Source organism: Pelobates fuscus, chromosome 12 (genome assembly GCF_036172605.1).
Source record: "Pelobates fuscus isolate aPelFus1 chromosome 12, aPelFus1.pri, whole genome shotgun sequence".
Lineage (NCBI taxonomy): Eukaryota > Metazoa > Chordata > Amphibia > Anura > Pelobatidae > Pelobates > Pelobates fuscus.
Genome location: NC_086328.1, coordinates 64,559,274 through 64,579,661, shown reverse-complemented (window position 1 = coordinate 64,579,661; position 20,388 = coordinate 64,559,274). Strand labels below are relative to the sequence as shown.

The following is a 20,388-nucleotide window of genomic DNA, read 5'->3' as shown; positions in this document are numbered from 1 at the left end:
GAGCTCCATATCTCTGTACTATTTAAGCACCATTTGCCTTCCCATAGCCTGCTGGTCTCTTGCAGACATCTCTCTTTACTAGCAGCAGATCCTGACGCTTGCCACAAGATGGTGTGTCCTGTCCCGCTATTTGGTAGATCCCTGCTCCTCTATTACCAGGGACCATGAACATCTTCCAGGCAGGTATCAATCACTCTGACTGCCTTCTTTTTTACAGAATGAATCAACCTCTGTCAGCGCTGCCTTCATCTAATGCCTTTACAAAGGCAGTTGCAAATAACAGGTATAAGTTTTGCCACTGTCTTTTCAAAGGTGCATTTAAAGATGCTCTTAAAGATCCCCAGTGCAATCAGAATGCAGGTCCCAAAACTGCTAGTGGAACCCTTAAAAACAGGGCAGGGCACATATTTCCTAATGAAACTACCATGCAATTCTTTATTTTTTAAACAAGGACTAGCCTTTGGTAATTTGTGGTAAAAAAAAAAAAAAAAAAAGCCAAAACATTTATATGGCAATATAGATAACACTGGAGAACAAGCAATCATAATGAATGCATCAAATATATAACACAAGTGCCACTTTCTAGCATATGAAAAGCAAAATTAAATATGTATAACTACTTATTTGGTTGCACTAATTTGAATACCAACATTATGTACCTTCAATTGACACATTTTCAGTTAGCCAACAGTTTTTGACATTTTAAAAAATAAGTCTTTTGGTGAACTATTTATTTATTTATTGTTTTGAGTTAATCTTAAATAACACCATATAATGATTGCTGTTCCCAAAGTGCTCCCTTACTTTGGTTTGAAAGAAGGTTAACAATACTCATTATTACCAGATTCAGACCAGTCTATGCTCTAGTTGGTACTTCAACTAACAGATATATTTCCTTTAAAAAAATAAAACACTTTTTGCTCTTTATTTTACCTTTTACTTTGTGTGTCCATCCACCTTAGTTGATATAGTTTCCTCCAACTATACAGCCATCCTTTTAGCAAGCATATAAGATCCTCTCTGATTCAAGTGCAATCCACCACTCCTATAAAGAGTAGGCAGCCACAAGAGTCAATCTTAACCCTACAATGTAAACATTGTATTTTCTCTAAAACTGCAATGTTTTACACTGCACTCAGACTACTTTGTTTAGATTAAATGGTCTAGGTGCCTATATTGCCTTTTCAATAAAATTATTGTTTTTGTGTGCTCACACTAGGGGGGCATATACCACTTGACTGTTGACTGAAACAAAATCTTCCTCAAACACTGTCACCCCTAACTCGGCCAACATCAGATAGAAAAGACTGTTTAGATGTACAAAATAAGAATTGGCTAAATTCTTTAGCTCCCCACCCACCTCTCCAGAAAACATGTCTGACTCTAATGCACTACATACCCCTACTGGTTATGTCTGAACCACTAGATGTCCCTACTAAACTATAAACAGCAAACCCCTTTCAAGATTTTTAGTCCTTCTAATTGTCAATCTGAGCTTTCAGAGAAGTCACTAACTTAAATTTGCTACAGAGGTATGGACCCTAGAACACCTTATCCAAGCATGAAGCATACTTCAATCTACTAACTAAGTTCTCATCATTGATCCAGAATCAATAACATATTGCACAGATAATTAAAAAAACAAACAAACATAATTTACTGCAATTCTTTCATTTTCCATGTTGTCTCTTAAGTCTTGTGAGATCAAACACTTAACAATGTCTGATTATTTTACAGCAATGTATATAAGTCAGACTTCTGATGATGTTCTGATTCCCAAAAATAGCCATAGAGTCTACATTTAAATAACACAAAAATAAAAACGGAACACACTAGAAAAAAATACTAAAGAGAATTTCATAAAGAAGTAGAATTATTATTTATTATGCAATAAATTATTTTGCAAAAAAATGTCAAACCTACTATTTCTACTAACAACATATTTGATTCCTAGTGTAGTCCTGTCACTCATTTTATTTCAATGTGTGATCATACCACTGCACACGTCTTCATATTTATACCCATTATTTATATACACAATTATAGCCAGTGAATATATAGATATATATATATTCTTTATTGACAGTAAACTTCACACATGTCTAAAGAAATAAAGTCACAGACTTCAAACGGACAAAGAGAAGCTGTAAGCCAGCAGCAGTCTAAAAAGAGGGGGGCAGAGAAGAGAGGGGTGAAAAGCAGGAAGAATATAGGAAGGGGGTTTATAGGGATCAAGAAGGGAAAGAACAGTGCGAGAAAAAGGGGAGAGAGAATCCACTAGTTGGCAGGGTGGTGGGGTCGATGCCCTGCAGTGTAGTCCTCTATCACCAAGTGTCTCCTTCTTTCTCTTTTCTTTCCTCTGTCTCCTGGATTCAAAGGTTTGGAGATGGGAGATTCAAAAAGTGACGAGTGTATAAATCATACTGAGAAATGGTCAGATATCATAACAGATAAGAGTGAGATTGTTAAACAAAGAGTGAAATATCATGCACAAAAGAAAAAAAAAAGAAAGGATATGGGGAAACGAGGTGAGAGTGGGAGAGAGACAAAGGGCATTTGTAAGTCAGCCAGTTAGGAGATGTGAGCGGATATTATAGGGTACTATGGGAGTAGTTAGAGGAATTCCTGGGCAAGTTCTTAAGTGGAACAATCACCATGGAAACAAATTATTTTTTTTCTGCTTATTTCTTCACTCTTGGAACTTTGCCAGGTTTTCTCTTTATACGTAACCACAGAACTGTGACTGGAACTGATTAATATAAGATGTGGTTTTGGAGACAGTATTTAGTGCTGTATAGAATTATAACCTGCAGTTAGAAGAGCAGATTTTCATGTACAAGTGTCATGTAAATATTAGTAGAAGATACTGTTTGCAGAGTAGATGTGCCAGCATGCAGAGTGTGGCTGTATAAACAAGGTGGGGGCATTTTTTGAAAGGGCCAGAGACAAGTCACTCACCAGCAGAGGCACAGCATCCTACGCGCTGACATAACGTACAGTGGCCCCCACCCTGCGTGCAAGGAAGAAGTGTAATTAGTACAGGATGCTGTATAAAGGTATAGATATATAGAGCTGGGACTCATGCTGAACGTTCCATAGGCAGAAACTTATAGTTAGTACATTTTATATGGTGTGTGATGTACTGAATTTGTTACTGATATGTGGTAGGTATATATGGATATGTAAATACAGAAGTAGCACCTTCTAACCTGCAGTTGCAGATCTTTGCCGAGTTTAGTGGTATATAAAGGGCTGCAAGGATGCTAGGATTAAAGATGTCATGTCTTTTGCTAATATGTTGTAACTGTGTAGAAATTTATCCATCAGAGCTTTAATTCCCTCTACTCTTATCCACTACATTGTAAGTGATATGTATCTCAAACCCTGCCACTTTTCCAAGAAGCTCTTGTGGTGCTTAATCCCTCCTTGAATCCCTCCTTAATAACAACTAACATAATGCAAGTTTATGTCCCATCATTTTCTCAGACTACTTTTGATACTCACCTGTACAAATAGTAAAAGAAGGACAGCAAGTAGAATGCCAGTTTACACCAGGCTTCCTTTTGACAGTAATTTAGGATGTCCACATTCATTATGGACACTGGGTCAAACATCACTTCTGAACCATCTGCAGGCCGGTGGAAGTATCTGTGATAGATTCACCAAAGTTTTGTGTTAATGATATGCAACACTAACCAGTCATGTATAACAATCTCTAAAATAGTAACTTTAGAATATGCCTATAACCTTTCGCTTGATTTCAACTTCTATCCTTGACCACAGGGCTATAGGTGGCTTCTCAACTTTGCTGTATGCAACAGGTTGAACTCTGATGTGAGGTTTTCAGTAAATCTTATTGTAACATAACACTGGCAACTACATTTTTAAATTAATCAACTTACGTTGAATAAGTCCTGTCAAGGAGATCTCAATGAGATGAAAGGGCACTTTCTTTGTCAAACTGTCATGGTAGTCCAAGCAAAAAACAAACACGAGTCCTGCGCATCCAGTATAGGTGTGCACACCCAGGTGCTACCACAATTTATTTGAGGACAAAGTTAATGCAGCAAACGTTTTGAGCAGCATTGAGAAAGGGCTGCTGCTCGAAATGTTTGCTGCATTAACTTTGTCCTCAAATAAATTGTGGTAGCACCTGGGTGTGCACACCTATACTGGATGCGCAGGACTCGTGTTTGTTTTTTGGTTGTATATACACTGTTGGGACTTCAGTGTGGAGTATCTGCAGCCCAGGTCTAATTTTTTCTTTGTTTATATTTTGAATTTTGTAGGCATTCTTTGCCTCTACCTCACCCTATATATAGTGTCATGGTAGTCCAATGCAGAGAATAAAATTAATAGAAAACTGATGGAAAATACATAACTCACATTTCATTCTAAACTTTGTTAGAACCCCTTAGAACCCTACCTATCGTGGTTCCCGCTCCTGAATAAAAAAAATAAAATTAAAAAAAACTGAAATCCATTCCAGAGGCCAATATTTCTCTGCAGCATGATCCTTCTCCAGTGACATCACTCCCCCTCACTGCATTGAGAGGGATATCAGATGAACTAAGGGGCACGAATGCGGTGTCCATCAATTGAAAGCAGCAAAGTCTATTATCAATAGAAATTAAATGAGCCATCCCAAAACTTTTGTTCCAGGCTGGATAATTATGTTCTAATAATGCTGCTGGAGGTGGAGTTATATGTACAGCAGCAAAGGGGTTAAGCTCTGTATGTACAGCGTCATAGTGAAACACTGCACATACACTCTTCAAATCACTGAGGTTGTCAAGGTGTTTGTAGGAAACCTTTAATGGTTTAAGCTGCCGTAGGCCCATCTAAATTGATGCATCTCCCACAATTACCACACATACATTTTTGTCATACTGTTTTTTAAATACATGCTCAAACAAACAGTCAAGCAAACATTCATATATACACAAATAAAAATAAATAAATATACAAGCATTCAAAGAAACAGAGTCAAGGGGGGCGGAGCCTGACCGCAGTTCGGATCAGACGCGTCTCGTCTGAGCTCCTGCACCAGAACCAGAATATCGGTGCTAACAGCGAAACGTAGCAGCTACCGGCTACAGCCCTAACCTACAAATACTCACCAGCTGACGGTGAACACGGGGGTACCCCCCAAGTTTCCATACGGCTTCAAAGTAACCCGATTGAGGTCTGTGGCCTAGGAAGGCTTGAGCTGGGGTGAGACGGCCGCTCCCCCAGTTCTCTGAACGGCGCTCTGCTCCGCTCCCCCCCCCAGGACCGGCGGGGGTCATCCCGGTCCCCATGGCAGACCGCTGAGATGCACAGCTGTGCTCTGACCCCCACCCTGCGGAGAATCGCGGCCCGGACGATGCACCCCAAGATGGCTGCCGACCGACTGCCTCGTGCACAGAGTGGTGCGGACGCTGGGCAACACTGCAGAGCTGAGGCAAACAACAGCTCCTGGAACAAGCTCCCTGCACACCGGGCGGCAATTAAAGCATCAACCACTGAAAATTGGTGGTCGGAAAGGAGGCGGGAGATGAGTGGGACCCCCCAGGGCGCTCTTCCCGCTAGAACTCGGCAACCCCACACGACGGGCCCATCTGGACCAAAGACCACCGGGGATGTACTCCCAGAGCACCGGCCACCACCGCTGAAGATCCGACGCCACAGGCGGCGATTGAACACCAGAATCCACAGCCGGCCCCTGCGGGGTAAGACCTCGGCCTCCCACGTGAGTGTCCGAGGACAAGGCCAAAAGGTGCAGGTCTTCAAGACAGCCCGGGGCTATGGAGAGGAAATGCCTGAAAACTGCCTCCGGTCCTCACACCACCCCCTGAGCCTGATACCGAGCCGGGGCATAGGTTGAACCAGGACTTTAAGGCACACGAGCACAGACAGCCAAAGAAACAGGCCGCAAACTGGACTACCTACCTACAGGTGTCAGGCTTGCCTGTGCTCCAACCCTGAGCATGGCTATGCTCAAAGAGAACTTTGACACCAGTATCGTATGTTCACCGAAGATGAGCATTGAACTAGCGGCTTACCAACAAGTAACCTGTCTGTTGCCAGAGTACCCATGACACAATGCAGACGCACACATAAGACACACACCGAGCATAAATACATACCAGCCCAGCGGATCACACGCACCCACCTCACTCACTGCCAAGCCTGTACAGGGGACATCAGGCCAGACCCAAGCCACACACCAGCGCAGGGAGGGGAGGCGGAGGCCGTGGCTCCTAGGGCCTGCCGCTTTGCTGTGCGATTTATGTGCACACCTGATACGCATACACATGAAGCTAGCCTGAGATAGAGCACAGCATGTACCAGCCTAATCACACACCCGAGTACACCCAGCATGATATATTACATACCGACACACCAGGTACCTAGCTTGATTATTGATTGTCGTGCGCAACCACAGCTCAGTGGCTGACCCGCTTGGGAGATTCCCACGCTTAAAGATTCTGTTGCCTGCTTAGCAAATACTAGCCATATAATTCAAGCCTAATTACCATGCATTAAAAGTTTGTTCACTTTATTGTTTCTCAACATGGAATCTACGTATCATACCGCAAGCTAAAGATTACCTAACTATGTCATTTGCATGTTTAGCCTAGCATGTTTACTGCAAACTACCGATGTTGCATAACCTGTGACTTTCATGTTATATATATATATATATACAAAATGTGCTGCTTAAACTGACACACTTTGCAATGCTATATAAATGCCTGCAGCTGCTGTTGTGGCACTGCACGCTTGTTGTAACTTGACGCACAAATAAAATAAAGAATTAAAAAAAAAAAAAAGAAACAGAGTCAAAGATACAGGCAATTTAATTTCCCCTTCCTCTCATCTCTTATTGCTCCTTCCTCTCATCTCTTCCATTTAATCAGGGCCAGTGCAAGGATTTTTGCAGACCCATACGCTCCATCCTAGTGTGTCATCACATGAACAACCATAAATTATATTATTCTTAGAGTATATACAGTACTTATACAAAATACCGCACTGCACCAGTCAGCATCTCCTCATAGAAATGCACTGAATCAATCATTCAGCTTCTCCATGCAGAGCTTGGAGGGTCCTGCAATCTTTGTAGAACAGAACCCATGAGGTCCATCTACCAGCTCTCTGAGTAACAGCCTCTAGAGGTGACCCTATTCAGCATTGTAAGTGTTACAATGCTAAACACGCAAGGACGACTGCAGTTGCCAGAACCACTACATCATGTAATGGTTCCAGTGGCTATAGTGCCACTTTAAAAGTATTGAGTTTTTTTTTTTTTTTTTTTTAAATTAGAGCTTTGTCCTTTATGCAGACCCATGCACATGCATACACATACTTATCCATGCAAACACTAGCTCATTCACTCATACTCAGTGACCCACCCATACACACACAAAATCAGCTGTCCTATCCCAGCTGTCCCACTTCCTAGAATGCTTCCACCCACATGTACACATGCACAAGACAGGGGGCAGGGGACAGGAGCGACTAATAATGTACTACCTTGTCCTTTAGATATCCAGGGATACTAGCTGTAATTAGGGCAGTATATGTAACTGGCTGTGGGGTGGATGCCGGACGGTAATCAACAGTAATACAGCTGACGGGCACCCTGTGACCCAAACAAGCAGTACAGTTGATGCAGGTGCCAGCTCTTAAAGAGCATCATAGACAATGGCATAATTTGCCTAAAGAAAGTGCCAGCCCTGCTTTTATTTCCCCTTCCTCCCATCTCATATCCTCCCTTCCTTATACTTTCAAGCAGTAGTCTAAGCCCTGCTTTTGCTTGGCTCAAGAGAGTAACAGAGGTTCCTGCTTTAGAACATCCTACATTACAGCTTTATTAGAAGAGGTGTGGAGAAACACCCAGTGGACCACAGATAAGAAGTCAAACCATTCAAAAACAGTGACTCCCTACAGTGGTGGGCATAAGTACACTCCTGTCACCATAACTATTACAGCAAGCAGAAGAGGTAGCTTGGAGTGTTCTTATATCTGTGAAGATCCAGGGTCTAAACATGTGGACAGGAATACTGAAGCTTTTCCCGAGAATGCCACAGACCTTTCATTGCTTGCTGGTTCATCAGTTCATGCTTCGTGTTAATGAAAGTGGTGAGATATGACATCATACAAAATCACTCTTTAACAAGGATGAATCAAGATCTCCATCAACAGGAGGTGCATTGCTGCATGTCTCTTAAAGTAGCCAGTATGTAATTAAACTGTCACAGCTGAAATGTTGAGTTTTAAATGATGAGAGCCTGACCAACTGAGTAATGGCGCTGAGAGCAGAATCATTACAGTTTTAGGCCTAGAATTACGGAGGATGTAAGGATAAGGGGATACTTATGGATAATGTGTACTTAAATCCTGTGGACTGTAACTCTCATGAATTTTAGCCAGGAAAAGCACCATAAAGGTTGGTAACTTTGTTATTATCCAAAGTCATCCACAATCATAAGCCTCCACAGCAGTATGCCCTGCTAACTCTGTAATAACTCTACGTAGAACATAAACAATACACAAGTTCCAGCGCACTCTCCTATCTACTAAACAGCAACTTCAATGTTGATAGATTTTATTAGTTTTTAAAAGTTTTTTTTAAAAAACACCTAATCTAGGCAAAAAATAATAATGGGGATTTAGTTACATTATATGATCATACATTGCATAAGCCTGCCACAATGTCAATGTACCCCATCTTTGGCAGGTCCTACTCTCACAGTCTAATGTCTGCTCTTATGAGATTAACCCACTTACTTGGGAAAAAATCCCATCTGAGGCTCTCTGCAGTACAAGGCTAAATAGGGACCTGAGATGAGGCACCTGTAACAGGGAGGGGTGCAAAACCAAGGAGTTGGCTAGACTCCCAAATATATATATATATATATATATATATATATATATGAAACATGGGGGATGGTTGCACTCACCTGAACATGCTTAAATGGGGTGCTGCTGGGGGCCATATTATACAATAAATACACAAGATCCAGCGCACTCTCCTATCTACTAAACAGCAACTTTAATGTTGATAGATTTTATTAGTTTTTGCCTAGATTAGGTGTTTTTAAAAAAACTTTTAAAAACTAATAAAATCTATCAACATTGAAGTTGCTGTTTAGTAGATAGGAGAGTGCGCTGGATCTTGTGTATTGTTTATTGTATAATATGGCCCCCAGCAGCACCCCATTTAACCCCTTAAGGACACATGACATGTGTGACATGTCATGATTCCCTTTTATTCCAGAAGTTTGGTCCTTAAGGGGTTAAGCATGTTCAGGTGAGTGCAACCATCCCCCATGTTTCTACGTAGAACATGGTGTACCCTGCAGTATCTTTCAAAAGTGTAGATTATAGCAATGTGACCTCTTCTTTAATGCTGGTGGTCATTATAAATAGCTCTACAATTGTGCTTCAGTCTGTTAATGTGATGACATTACATAATTTTTGCAATAATGCTTTGACTTTGAAAGTTGACTTTTTAAGTTTGATATTTTTTTAAATGAATCCATATTTTTGCATTAAAGCGCTAACCTTTGGCAGCAGTATGTCATTTTCAAGGACGGTATCTGCAGGGCAATCATACTGGGGGAAGGGCACATTATCCTTTCATGTTCTATACCTTATAATAGATTTCAAGGGAGCTGAGAAGAGATTTGTGGAATTGAAGGTATAGATCTAATTGTTCCATGTATAAGCCAACTAGACAATCCTTTGGGACATAATATACAGACAACTACCAGACAACACTTCATACCCTGATTAACATGTTCCAGGTTTTAGCAATTTAGATATGACTTGTGATAAAAAAGAGGATTAATTTAAATTCCCAACAATTCTGACGTTAGTCACTAGCCCCTGTAAATGTATGCCAATAATTAGCACACATTAAAAGTGCCAATATGCATTAACTTTTTTCAGACATCCCAACTGCATTTCAGGGAGGTGGCTTAATCAGCTACAGCTCCACCCCTTCACCAGACACACACAGCCTACACATGTGTGAACACCTTGAGACACAGATACATGCACTGGCATATACATACTGACACACAGATACACACATTCTGATACACATACTGACATACAGATACACACACACACTGACACAAACACTCAGATACACACACTGACACAGATACACACACTGACAAGAACAGACAAACACTCAAATACACACACACACACACAATGACACAAACACATACACACACTGGCACATACACACAAATACACAAACTGACACACAGATACACACTGGCACATACACACAATCTGACACACACACTCAGATAAACACTGACACACACTCTTTTAATAAATGCAGCCACCCTCCTGTCCAGGAGGGTGGCTTGCTTAGTGCTCTGGTCCTGGCTGAGGCTGATGGGAGTGAGCATGCAGTATTAGCTAACTCCAGCCTCTCCTCTCCCTCCATGTTGCCTCCCCCCTCCATTCCACCCATGGGTGCTCTGTAAAGCAGGGAGGAAGTGAGAGGCTGTCATCACTTCCTCCCTGCGGCTGATACTGCGGTGGGCCCCTGCTTTGTGAGAATGGGGGTGGGGGGAGGAAGGGCACAAATAATTTATAATATTCTTGTAATCAACACACACAATCTGATATACATTGAAAGTCAGATTGTGTGTGTGATTTCCGGGATGTTATTTATGATATGAGGGTATTAGAGTGGGATGTCTGCTTTTTGTTTAGCACAAACCTACAAATGCAAAATATAAAAATAAACTTTTTTGTCTGTATATACTCTGTCTCACATACATTCTAAGTACACATTTTTTCTATAGGAGAAGTTCCAAATCGCATATGCCATAATCAAGCACTATAGAGATAGTGGCCCCGCTGCATGGTTCATGAAATATTATTTTAAAACCTCCAAGATGTTCATATAATCCTGTAAACTACATAGCTGAGGAAATCGCAGCCTGCATTGCAGTAAGGCAGTGCTTGGAGCAAAGAATCCCGAACACAGCCGTTGACATGTGATTTTGAAAATTACAAATATTTACCTAGATTCTGTCGTAATATCCCATACCCCTACATCTTAATATATACAGTCTGTTAAACTCAAGTAAGAGCCTACCTCCAGAGGTGATAGAATAGTAGTGGTATATTCAGCCCCAGAGTAACCCACTCAGCTGCACACATAAACATCAAGCAGAATAGGCCGTGGATACAATACTCAGGTACTACAAGCTGAAGGAGAGAGTGAGTGCAAGAGAAATGCATTTAATTGGGGGTGAAATTTAAGGGAAAAAGGGAAATGCATTGGCTTATGCAATACGAAGAAGGAATGTGAGCGTTATATAGAAAATACACACTCGGTTATTTATTTACTAACCACCAAATTTTTGTGAATTGAAAAAAAATAAATTTTCACATTTCCACTAAAATAGCCAAACTGTTATTATAGTTATGTCGAAGAATTCTTTCAAAATCTGCTGTTTTTGCCTGTTGCATAATCCAGGTGTTCAATTCACGACAGATTGGTGTTTAGCAAATAAACTCAACAGATTATTTACTAAACTGCATTATACAAAACTTCACCACAAAATGTCAAATGTAATGCTAGATTAAAGAAACTGGAAATATAACTGACTAGAAGATTTGTTTCTGGCTCTGCACTTTTGGTCTAAAATTTGTCATTTGAACTGCTATCAATTTACAGCTGAGTAAATAATCCATACTGTCTTCAAGAAAATACAATTAAAAAAAGAAAGGTTTTTTTTTTTTTTTCTTGTCCAAATAATACCATATTTGGGTTTAACATTTATGGTGTTCTTAACACAGAAACAGGGAAAGTGAACACAGCTGCACAGCACAAAATATAACATGCACACCATATAATTTGGAAAACAATACAGATTGTACAGGGTATCTCAAATAATGCAATGCTATTATTATACAACATGGAATGTCAAATATAATACATATGACAAAAACTTTTCTGGTTTATTAGAATTTGTAAGTAGTTTTTTGTTTTTCTCTGTTTACTGAAATTGCAGTCTTTTAATTTAGGTCTTAACTCTTCGAGAATCACCAAGGGCGAGCAACCCATCTCCTGGCATTGCATAACTGTCATCTATGGCTCTCAAAGCATTATTAAGGAACCTGTATATTTATATTTAATCTATTTTTTAAGTTTACATTTATGTCTGTCATTACATTATGTTTAATAAATGTGTGTCACACTTAATTTAAACCAAGTAAAATGTATGAAATACTAGACCTCACATAAATTCCATTAACTGGTTCAGTTAATTTGAAATAACTACAATAATTTCCCTAGAGAAAATAGAGACAGATTATATAAATAGGAATGATTACTATGTTGGGATTATTAGCATTTGACAGATAATATGTTGAATAAGTCATGGTTGCAAAATAATGACCACAATGAATTAACTCACCTATGTTAAAGTAAGATTATCTAAAATTCACTGTATGATTTCAGCCCTTAAGCAGAGGCATACCTAGAGTGTCTAGCACCCTTGGCGAGAAGCTGTATCGGCGCCCCTGCCCTCCCAATATCCAAATCCATGTCTCCATCCCCATTCCATCCATATCTCTCCCTCTCTTCCATATCTCTCCCCCACTTCCATATCTCTCACATCCATGTGTCTCTCTCCCCCATGTCTTCTTCCCTACATATCTCTCCCTCATGTCTCCCTCCCTATCATATCTCTCCCCCCTTCCATATCTCTTCCCCCATGTCTCCCACCCATCTGTAATTCCCCCACCATGTCTCCCACCCTTCCATATCTCTCTGTCAGGATCCTATCCTGACAAACAAGACTTTTGTTCCTTTTATTTCTGTTCCTTTAAAACAAGTTCATGCTCTGATTAATTTCAACCACTAGTTGCCTCACTTGCCTCTAGTTCTGAATACTCACCTGCTTATTTCATATCCTGGCTCCTGTGAACCTGCTTCAGACTAACCTTCAAACCTGCTTCATACCAACCTGCTCCAGACTTACCTTCAAACCTACTCCTAATAATAACCTGCTCCACCCTTACGTATACTTCAAACCAGCCTGCCTCTGTAACCAGCCTGCCTTTGATACCAACATGCCTTTGTTACAACTCCACCTGGAAATTACAGACATTCTTTATTATTTGCAAGTAACCTGTTCTGTGTCAAGTATTCTGTTTTGTGGCATATTGCCTAAATTCTATTTTCACTCAAGTTTCATAATATGTCTAAAATCACCAATACAGTACCTGAAGTCAACCCTGGCATAAGTCTCCTATCTGACCTGCTCAAGATCATGACATTTTCCCCCAATGTCTCCCATCCTTCCATATCTCCCCCCACCCCATGTCTTCTTCCCTTCCATATTTCTCTCCCCATTCCATTCATTTTTTTCCCTCTCACATCCATGTCTCTCCCCCCCTTCCATACCTCCCTACCCTTTCCATACATGTCTCATTTCCTTCTATATCTCTCCCCCATCCAGGTCTTCCTCCCCCTTTTCCACCCATGTCTCCTGCCCTTCTATATCTCTCCCCCATCCATCCATGTCTCTCTCACTTCTATATCTCTCCCTCATCCATTCATGTCTCCCTCCCTTCTATATCTCTACCCTATCCATCCATGTCTCCCTCCCCCTCTCTTCTATATCTTTCCCCATCCATCCATGTCTCTCCCCTCCATGTTTATCTCCCCCATCCATACCTCTCTACCCCTTACATCTGTCTCCCCCATATCCATACCTCACTATCCCTTACATCTATGTCCCCCATCCATACCTCCCTATCCCTTACATCCATGACCTCCCCATATCCATACCTCCCTAAACCTTACATCTATGTCCCTCTATCTATACCTCCCTACCCCTTACATATAGGTCCCCAATCCATACCTATCTATCCCTTACATCTATGTCCCTCGCCTTTCATAGCTTCCTACCCTGTACATTATGCCCCCCATATTCACACCTCCCCATGTCCCCCATCCATACCTCCCTATCCCTTACATCCATGACCTCTCCATATCCATACCTCCCTAAACCTTACTTCTATGTCCATCTATCTACACCTCCCTATCCCTTACATATATGTCCCCAATCCATACCTTCCTACCCCATACATCTATGCCCCCATCAATGCCTCCCTACCCCTTATATATTTGTTCTTCTCATCCATACCTTCCTATCCCTTCCATCTATGCCCCCCTAAGCCTTACATACGTGTTCCCCCCATCCATACCTTCTACCCCTTACATATCCCCCCCCCCCCATCTATACCTTCCCCACCCCCTCCATACTTTCTACCCCTTAAAGGGAGGTTTGGAGTGAGCATTATGGCTAACAATGATAGTAGGCAACACAATAGCTAATTATAAATGCAGGACAAACAAAAGTCTTGTTGTAAAAGATCTATGCAAGATCTGTTTACTGGACTTCTCAGGTACAAGGGCATGGTCAGAGAAGGATTAAGGGCCCTATACAGGTTTGGATTGCTCCCTTCATTCTTCAGATACAGATGTTGAATTGGACAAGCAAATGCATGGTTATTGGACCCTGTCTAACAATGGGACTTGACTCACCCTATGGTTAATCCTGAAACAGCGAATATGAGAACTCTGAGAACGGACAGAATCTTAGAGAAACTCAATGGTTTGCAATTCGGTAAATCCCCGCTCAGGGCTTTAAAATAATGTTTGCTCACTTGTGCCATTACAGAATGAACCTATTCAATATAGTTAATGGTTATCCTTCTCTGTACAAGATTATAATTTCTCAGGGGTAGAAAAGCCCTTCCATGCCTCTAAAATATTTAAAAAGCTTAGAAATGTCTATGCTGAAATTGTAGCTCACAAATTGATGAGATCTGACATTCCTGTTGACGGAGGGCAAACATATTTCAAAAATGACTGAAATAATCTGTCAGGGGAAATTTTTTTAAGTCGCACTGTAATATTATTCTGTGCAGCATAATAACAATGTACAATATAATGTATGTCTAAATGTTGCTTCTTTTGGGCATTTACTTCCATTTACTTTTATCAGGGAATTCACAGCTATTCAGCAAATCACAGATACTAATTGGCTGCTGACATCTCAACTACAGAATTCTGTAAACTCTCAAAATGTCCATTACTCCATAAGCATATTATAGTTTGCTTATAGATGAAATTAAAAGAATACTTTAAATACCATAACCACTAAAGCACACTCTGGTAGTTATGGTGCCAGTCTCCTGCTGCATCCTGATGTTAAGCAGTCAAACTGGTAACTTTGTTAGCTGATGGCTTTTAGACACTGAATAATGTCCTACTTTGGTTTTAGTTTTTAGTGGATATTTAGTAGATTCCAGTTAACTAACAATGATCCCAGAGAATCTGCGAGACAAAACATAATTAATTAACAGTGTATAAGTTAGAAATGGTGGTTCACTAAGAAACCCATTGCTTTTAACGTAGTTCATAATTAACAATTAATTTGTTCATTAGGAACTGTGCTCCCTAATAAAAGTTGGATAACATGATCTCTAAGCAGAATTACCCAAGAAGCTATTAAAATTTAGAAAGATGATTTTTTTTTTTTTTTTTTCTTCGGTGCTAGGTGAACTATGCAGGGGCAGCTGTGTCCTAGATAATGAGGAACATGCTGGGATCCCAGATTAGACCTGAGATGGATATTAGCTGCATAAATATAAAACAGGTGCTGCCTAAAAACAACCCTGTTCTACTTTAAAAAAAAATTTCAAGACTCAAATCCTCTATTTTAAAAGGATTCTACCTAATTCTATCTAATTACATCTAAACCCAGGAGATTTGTGGAAAGGAAAGGAAGCTAATCCTTGTACTCCCTGCAGGGTCCTAGTGCCCTAAACATAGTGCAAGCGTGTCTAATGATGCATGAATAGGCGTCCGCAGGGTGGGGCAAAGAGGAGCACTTGCCCCCCGGCATTTTCAGCTTGTGCCGGTATTTTTCTTTTCAGATTGAGAATACACTGCAATAACTGTGCCGGTCTGTAGGTGGTGCTGTGTGTGTGGAGAAAGGCAGGGATTGGAAGCTACATCTTATCCCTGCTTCTCTCTTTCTGACTGAATCCGCAGGGCAGCAGCACAGAGTGCTGCCAGCAACTCCGAGTCTGCAGAGACAGCCTACAGATCAGGTAAGTGAGGGATGAGGGCAGCCTACAGGAAGGGTCAGCAAGGTGCAGGAAGGTAAAGAAGGAGAAGAAGCAGAAATGAGCAGGAAGGGTCAGCAAGGAACACAAAGGTAGAGTCAGCAAGAAGCAGGAAGGGGCATCAAGAAGCAGGAAGGGGCAGCAAGGAGCAGGAAAGGGCAGCAAGGAGCAGAAAGGGGCAGCAAGGAGCAGAAAGGGGCAACAAGAAGTAGGAAAGGGCAGAAAGAAGCAGGAAGGGGCAGCAAGGAGCAGGATATGTCAGCAAGGAGCAGGATGTGGCAGCAAGGTGCAGGAAGGGTCAGCAAGGAGCAGAAAGAGACAGAAGGAGCACAAAGGTAAAGTAGGAGAAGGAGCACAAAGGGCCAGCAAGGAGCTGGAAATGGTCAGCAAGGAGCTAGAAGGGGCAGAAGGAATGCAAAAGTAAAGTAGAAGAAGGAGCACAAAGGAATAGAAATTAGCAGGAAGGGTCAGCAAGGAGCAGAAGGCATCTGCAAGGATCAGCAGGAGCAGAAAGGGACAGAAGGAGCACAAAGTTAAAGAAGCAGAAAGAATCAGAAGGAGCACAAAGGTAAAGGAGCAGATAGAATCAGAAGGAGCACAAAGGTAATGGAGCAGAAAGAATAAGAAGGAGCACAAAGGTAAAGTAGGAGAAGGAGCAGAAAGGGTCTACAAGGAGCAGAAAGGGTCGGCAATGAGCTGGAAGGGGCAGCAAGGAACAGCAAGGGTAAGCAATGAGCAGCAAGGAGCAGAAAGGGGCAACAAGAAGCAGGAAAGGGCAGGAAGATGCACAAAGGTAAAGTAGGAGAAGGAGCAGAAAGGAGAAGGAACAGAAATGAACAGGAAGGGACATCAAGCATCAGAAAGGGTCAGCAATGATCTGGAAGGGGCAGAAGGAGCACAAAGGTAAAGTAGGAGAAGGAGCAGAAAGGAACAGAAATGAGCAGTAAGAGTCAGCAAGGAGCAGGAAGGGGCAGTAAGAAGCAGGAAGCGTCAGCAAGAAGCAGGAAGGGGCAGCAAGGAGCAGGAAGGGGCAGCAAGGAGCAGAAAGTCAGCAAGAAGTAGGAAGAGTCAGCAAGGAGCAGGAAGAGTCAGCAAGAAGCAGAAAGGGGCATTAAGAAGCAGGAAAGGGTATCAAGGAGCAGGAAGGGACAGCAAGGAGCAAAAAGGGGCAGCAAGAAGCAGGAAAGGGCAGCAAGAAGTAGGAAGGGGCAGCAAGGAGCAGGATATGGCAGTAAGGAGCAGGATGTGGCAGCAAGGAGCAGGAAGGGTCAGCAAGGAGCAGGAACTGGCAGAAAGAAGCAGGAAGGGGCAGCAAGGAGGAGAAAGAGACAGAAGGAGCACAAAGGTAAAGTAGGAGAAGGAGCAGAAAGGGCCAGCAAGGAGCTGGAAATGATCAGCAAGGAGCTGAAAGGGGCAGAAGGAATGCAAAGGTAAAGTAGAAGAAGGAGCACAAAGGAATAGAAATTTGCAAGAAGGGTCAGGAAGGAGCAGAAGGCGTCTGCAAGGATCAGCCGGAGCAGAAAGGGACAGAAGGAGCACAAAGGTAAAGAAGCAGAAAGAATCAGAAGGAGCACAAAAGTAATGGAGTAGAAAGAATCAGAAGGAGCACAAAGGTAAAGGATCAGAAAGAATAAGAAGGAGCACAAAGGTAAAGTGGGAGAAGGAGCAGAAAGGGTCTACAAGGAGCAGAAAGGGTCAGCAATTTGCTGAAAGGGGCAGCAAGGAACAGCAAGGGTAAGTAAGGAGCAGGAAGAGTCAGCAAGGAGCAGAAAGGGGCAGGAAGGGACAGAATAAGCACAAAGCTAAAGGAGTAGAAAGAATCAGAAGATGCACAAAGGTAAAGTAGGAGAAGGAGCAGAAAGGAGAAGGAACAGAAATGAACAGAAAGGGACATCAAGCAGCAGAAAGGGCCAGCAATGATCTGGAAGGCGCAGAAGGAGCACAAATGTAAAGTAGGAGAAGAAGCAGAAAGGAATAGAAATAAGCAGAAAGAGTCAGCAAGGAGCAGGAAGGGGCAGTAAGAAGCAGGAAGCGTCAGCAAGAAGCAGGAAGGGGAAGCAAGGAGAAGGAAGGGGCAGCAAGGAGCAGAAAGTCAGCAAGAAGCAGGAAGAGTCGGCAAGAATCAGGAAGAGTCAGCAAGAAGCAGGAAGGGGCATTAAGAAGCAGGAAAGGGTATCAAGGAGCAGGAAGGGACAGCAAGGAGCAAAAAGGGGCAGCAAGAAGCAGGAAAGGGCAGCAGGAAGTAGGAAGGGGCGGCAAGGAGCAGGATATGGCAGCACGGAGCAGGATGTGGCAGCAAAGAGCAGGAAGGGTCAGCAAGGAGCAGGAACGGGCAGAAAGAAGCAGGAAGGGGCAGCAAGGAGCAGAAAGAGACAGAAGGAGCACAAAGGTAAAGTAGGAGAAGGAGCAGAAAGGGCCAGCAAGGAGCTGGAAATGATCAGCAAGGAGCTGAAAGGGGCAGAAGGAATGCAAAGGTAAAGTAGAAGAAGGAGCATAAAGTAATAGAAATTTGCAAGAAGGGTCAGGAAGTTGCAGAAGGCGTCTGCAAGGATCAGCCGGAGCAGAAAGGGACAGAAGGAGCACAAAGGTAAAGAAGCAGAAAGAATCAGAAAGAGCACAAAAGTAATGGAGTAGAAAGAATCAGAAGGAGCACAAAGGTAAAGGATCAGAAAGAATAAGAAGGAGCACAAAGGTAAAGTGGGAGAAGGAGCAGAAAGGGTCTACAAGGAGCAGAAATGGTCAGCAATTTGCTGAAAGGGGCAGCAAGGAACAGCAAGGGTAAGTAAGGAGCAGGAAGAGTCAGCAAGGAGCAGAAAGGGGCAGGAAGGGACAGAATAAGCACAAAGCTAAAGGAGTAGAAAGAATCAGAAGATGCACAAAGGTAAAGTAGGAGAAGGAGCAGAAAGGAGAAGGAACAGAAATGAACAGAAAGGGACATCAAGCAGCAGAAAGGGCCAGCAATGATCTGGAAGGCGCAGAAGGAGCACAAATGTAAAGTAGGAGAAGAAGCAGAAAGGAATAGAAATAAGCAGAAAGAGTCAGCAAGGAGCAGGAAGGGGCAGTAAGAAGCAGGAAGCGTCAGCAAGAAGCAGGAAGGGGAAGCAAGGAGCAGGAAGGGGCAGCAAGGAGCAGAAAGTCAGCAAGAAGCAGGAAGAGTCGGCAAGAATCAGGAAGAGTCAGCAAGAAGCAGGAAGGGGCATTAAGAAGCAGGAAAGGGTATCAAGGAGCAGGAAGGGACAGCAAGGAGCAAAAAGGGGCAGCAAGAAGCAGGAAAGGGCAGCAGGAAGTAGGAAGGGGCGGCAAGGAGCAGGATATGGCAGCACGGAGCAGGATGTGGCAGCAAGGAGCAGGAAGGGTCAGCAAGGAGCAGGAACGGGCAGAAAGAAGCAGGAAGGGGCAGCAAGGAGCAGAAAGAGACAGAAGGAGCACAAAGGTAAAGTAGGAGAAGGAGCAGAAAGGGCCAGCAAGGAGCTGGAAATGATCAGCAAGGAGCTGAAAGGGGCAGAAGGAATGCAAAGGTAAAGTAGAAGAAGGAGCACAAAGGAATAGAAATTCGCAAGAAGGGTCAGCAAGGAGCAGAAGGCGTCTGCAAGGATCAGCCGGTGCAGAAAGGGACAGAAAGAGCACAAATGTAAAGAAGCAGAAAGAATCAGAAGGAGCACAAAAGTAATGGAGTAGAAAGAATCAGAAGGAGCACAAAGGTAAAGGATCAGAAAGAATAAGAAGGAGCACAAAGGTAAAGTGGGAGAAGGAGCAGAAAGGGTCTACAAGGAGCAGAAAGGGTCAGCAATTTGCTGAAAGGGGCAGCAAGGAACAGCAAGGGTAAGTAAGGAGCAGGAAGAGTCAGCAAGGAGCAGAAAGGGGCAGGAAGGGACAGAATAAGCACAAAGCTAAAGGAGTAGAAAGAATCAGAAGATGCACAAAGGTAAAGTAGGAGAAGGAGCAGAAAGGAGAAGGAACATAAATGAACAGGAAGGGACATCAAGCAGCAGAAAGGGACAGCAATGATCTGGAAGGCGCAGAAGGAGCACAAATGTAAAGTAGGAGAAGAAGCAGAAAGGAACAGAAATAAGCAGTAAGAGTCAGCAAGGAGCAGGAAGGGGCAGTAAGAAGCAGGAAGCGTCAGCAAGAAGCAGGAAGGGGAAGCAAGGAGCAGGAAGGGGCAGCAAGGAGCAGAAAGTCAGCAAGAAGCAGGAAGAGTCAGGAAGAAGCAGGAAGGGG

The 20,388-nt window shown here is 42.6% G+C and overlaps 1 protein-coding gene across 8 annotated transcripts in view; it reads right to left on the bottom strand.

The window, feature by feature from the left end:
• Positions 1–2,056: 2,056 nt before the first annotated feature.
• CNIH2 (cornichon family AMPA receptor auxiliary protein 2) overlaps positions 2,057–20,388 on the bottom strand; it is a 163,171-nt gene continuing 144,839 nt past the window's right edge. For 2 of the 8 annotated variants that reach the window (XM_063438372.1, XM_063438376.1), the window contains 4 exons: positions 11,114–11,226; positions 3,505–3,648; positions 2,959–3,010; positions 2,277–2,366 (listed from right to left, as the gene is read on the bottom strand). In XM_063438372.1, coding sequence (XP_063294442.1) covers positions 2,977–3,010; positions 3,505–3,648; positions 11,114–11,226 — 291 coding nt within the window. In that variant the 3' untranslated portion in view covers positions 2,277–2,366; positions 2,959–2,976. Of the gene's footprint in view, positions 2,424–2,958; positions 3,011–3,504; positions 3,649–11,113; positions 11,227–20,388 lie in introns of all 8 variants that reach the window. The other 6 variants (XM_063438370.1, XM_063438371.1, XM_063438375.1 and 3 more) reach the window with 4 other exon arrangements.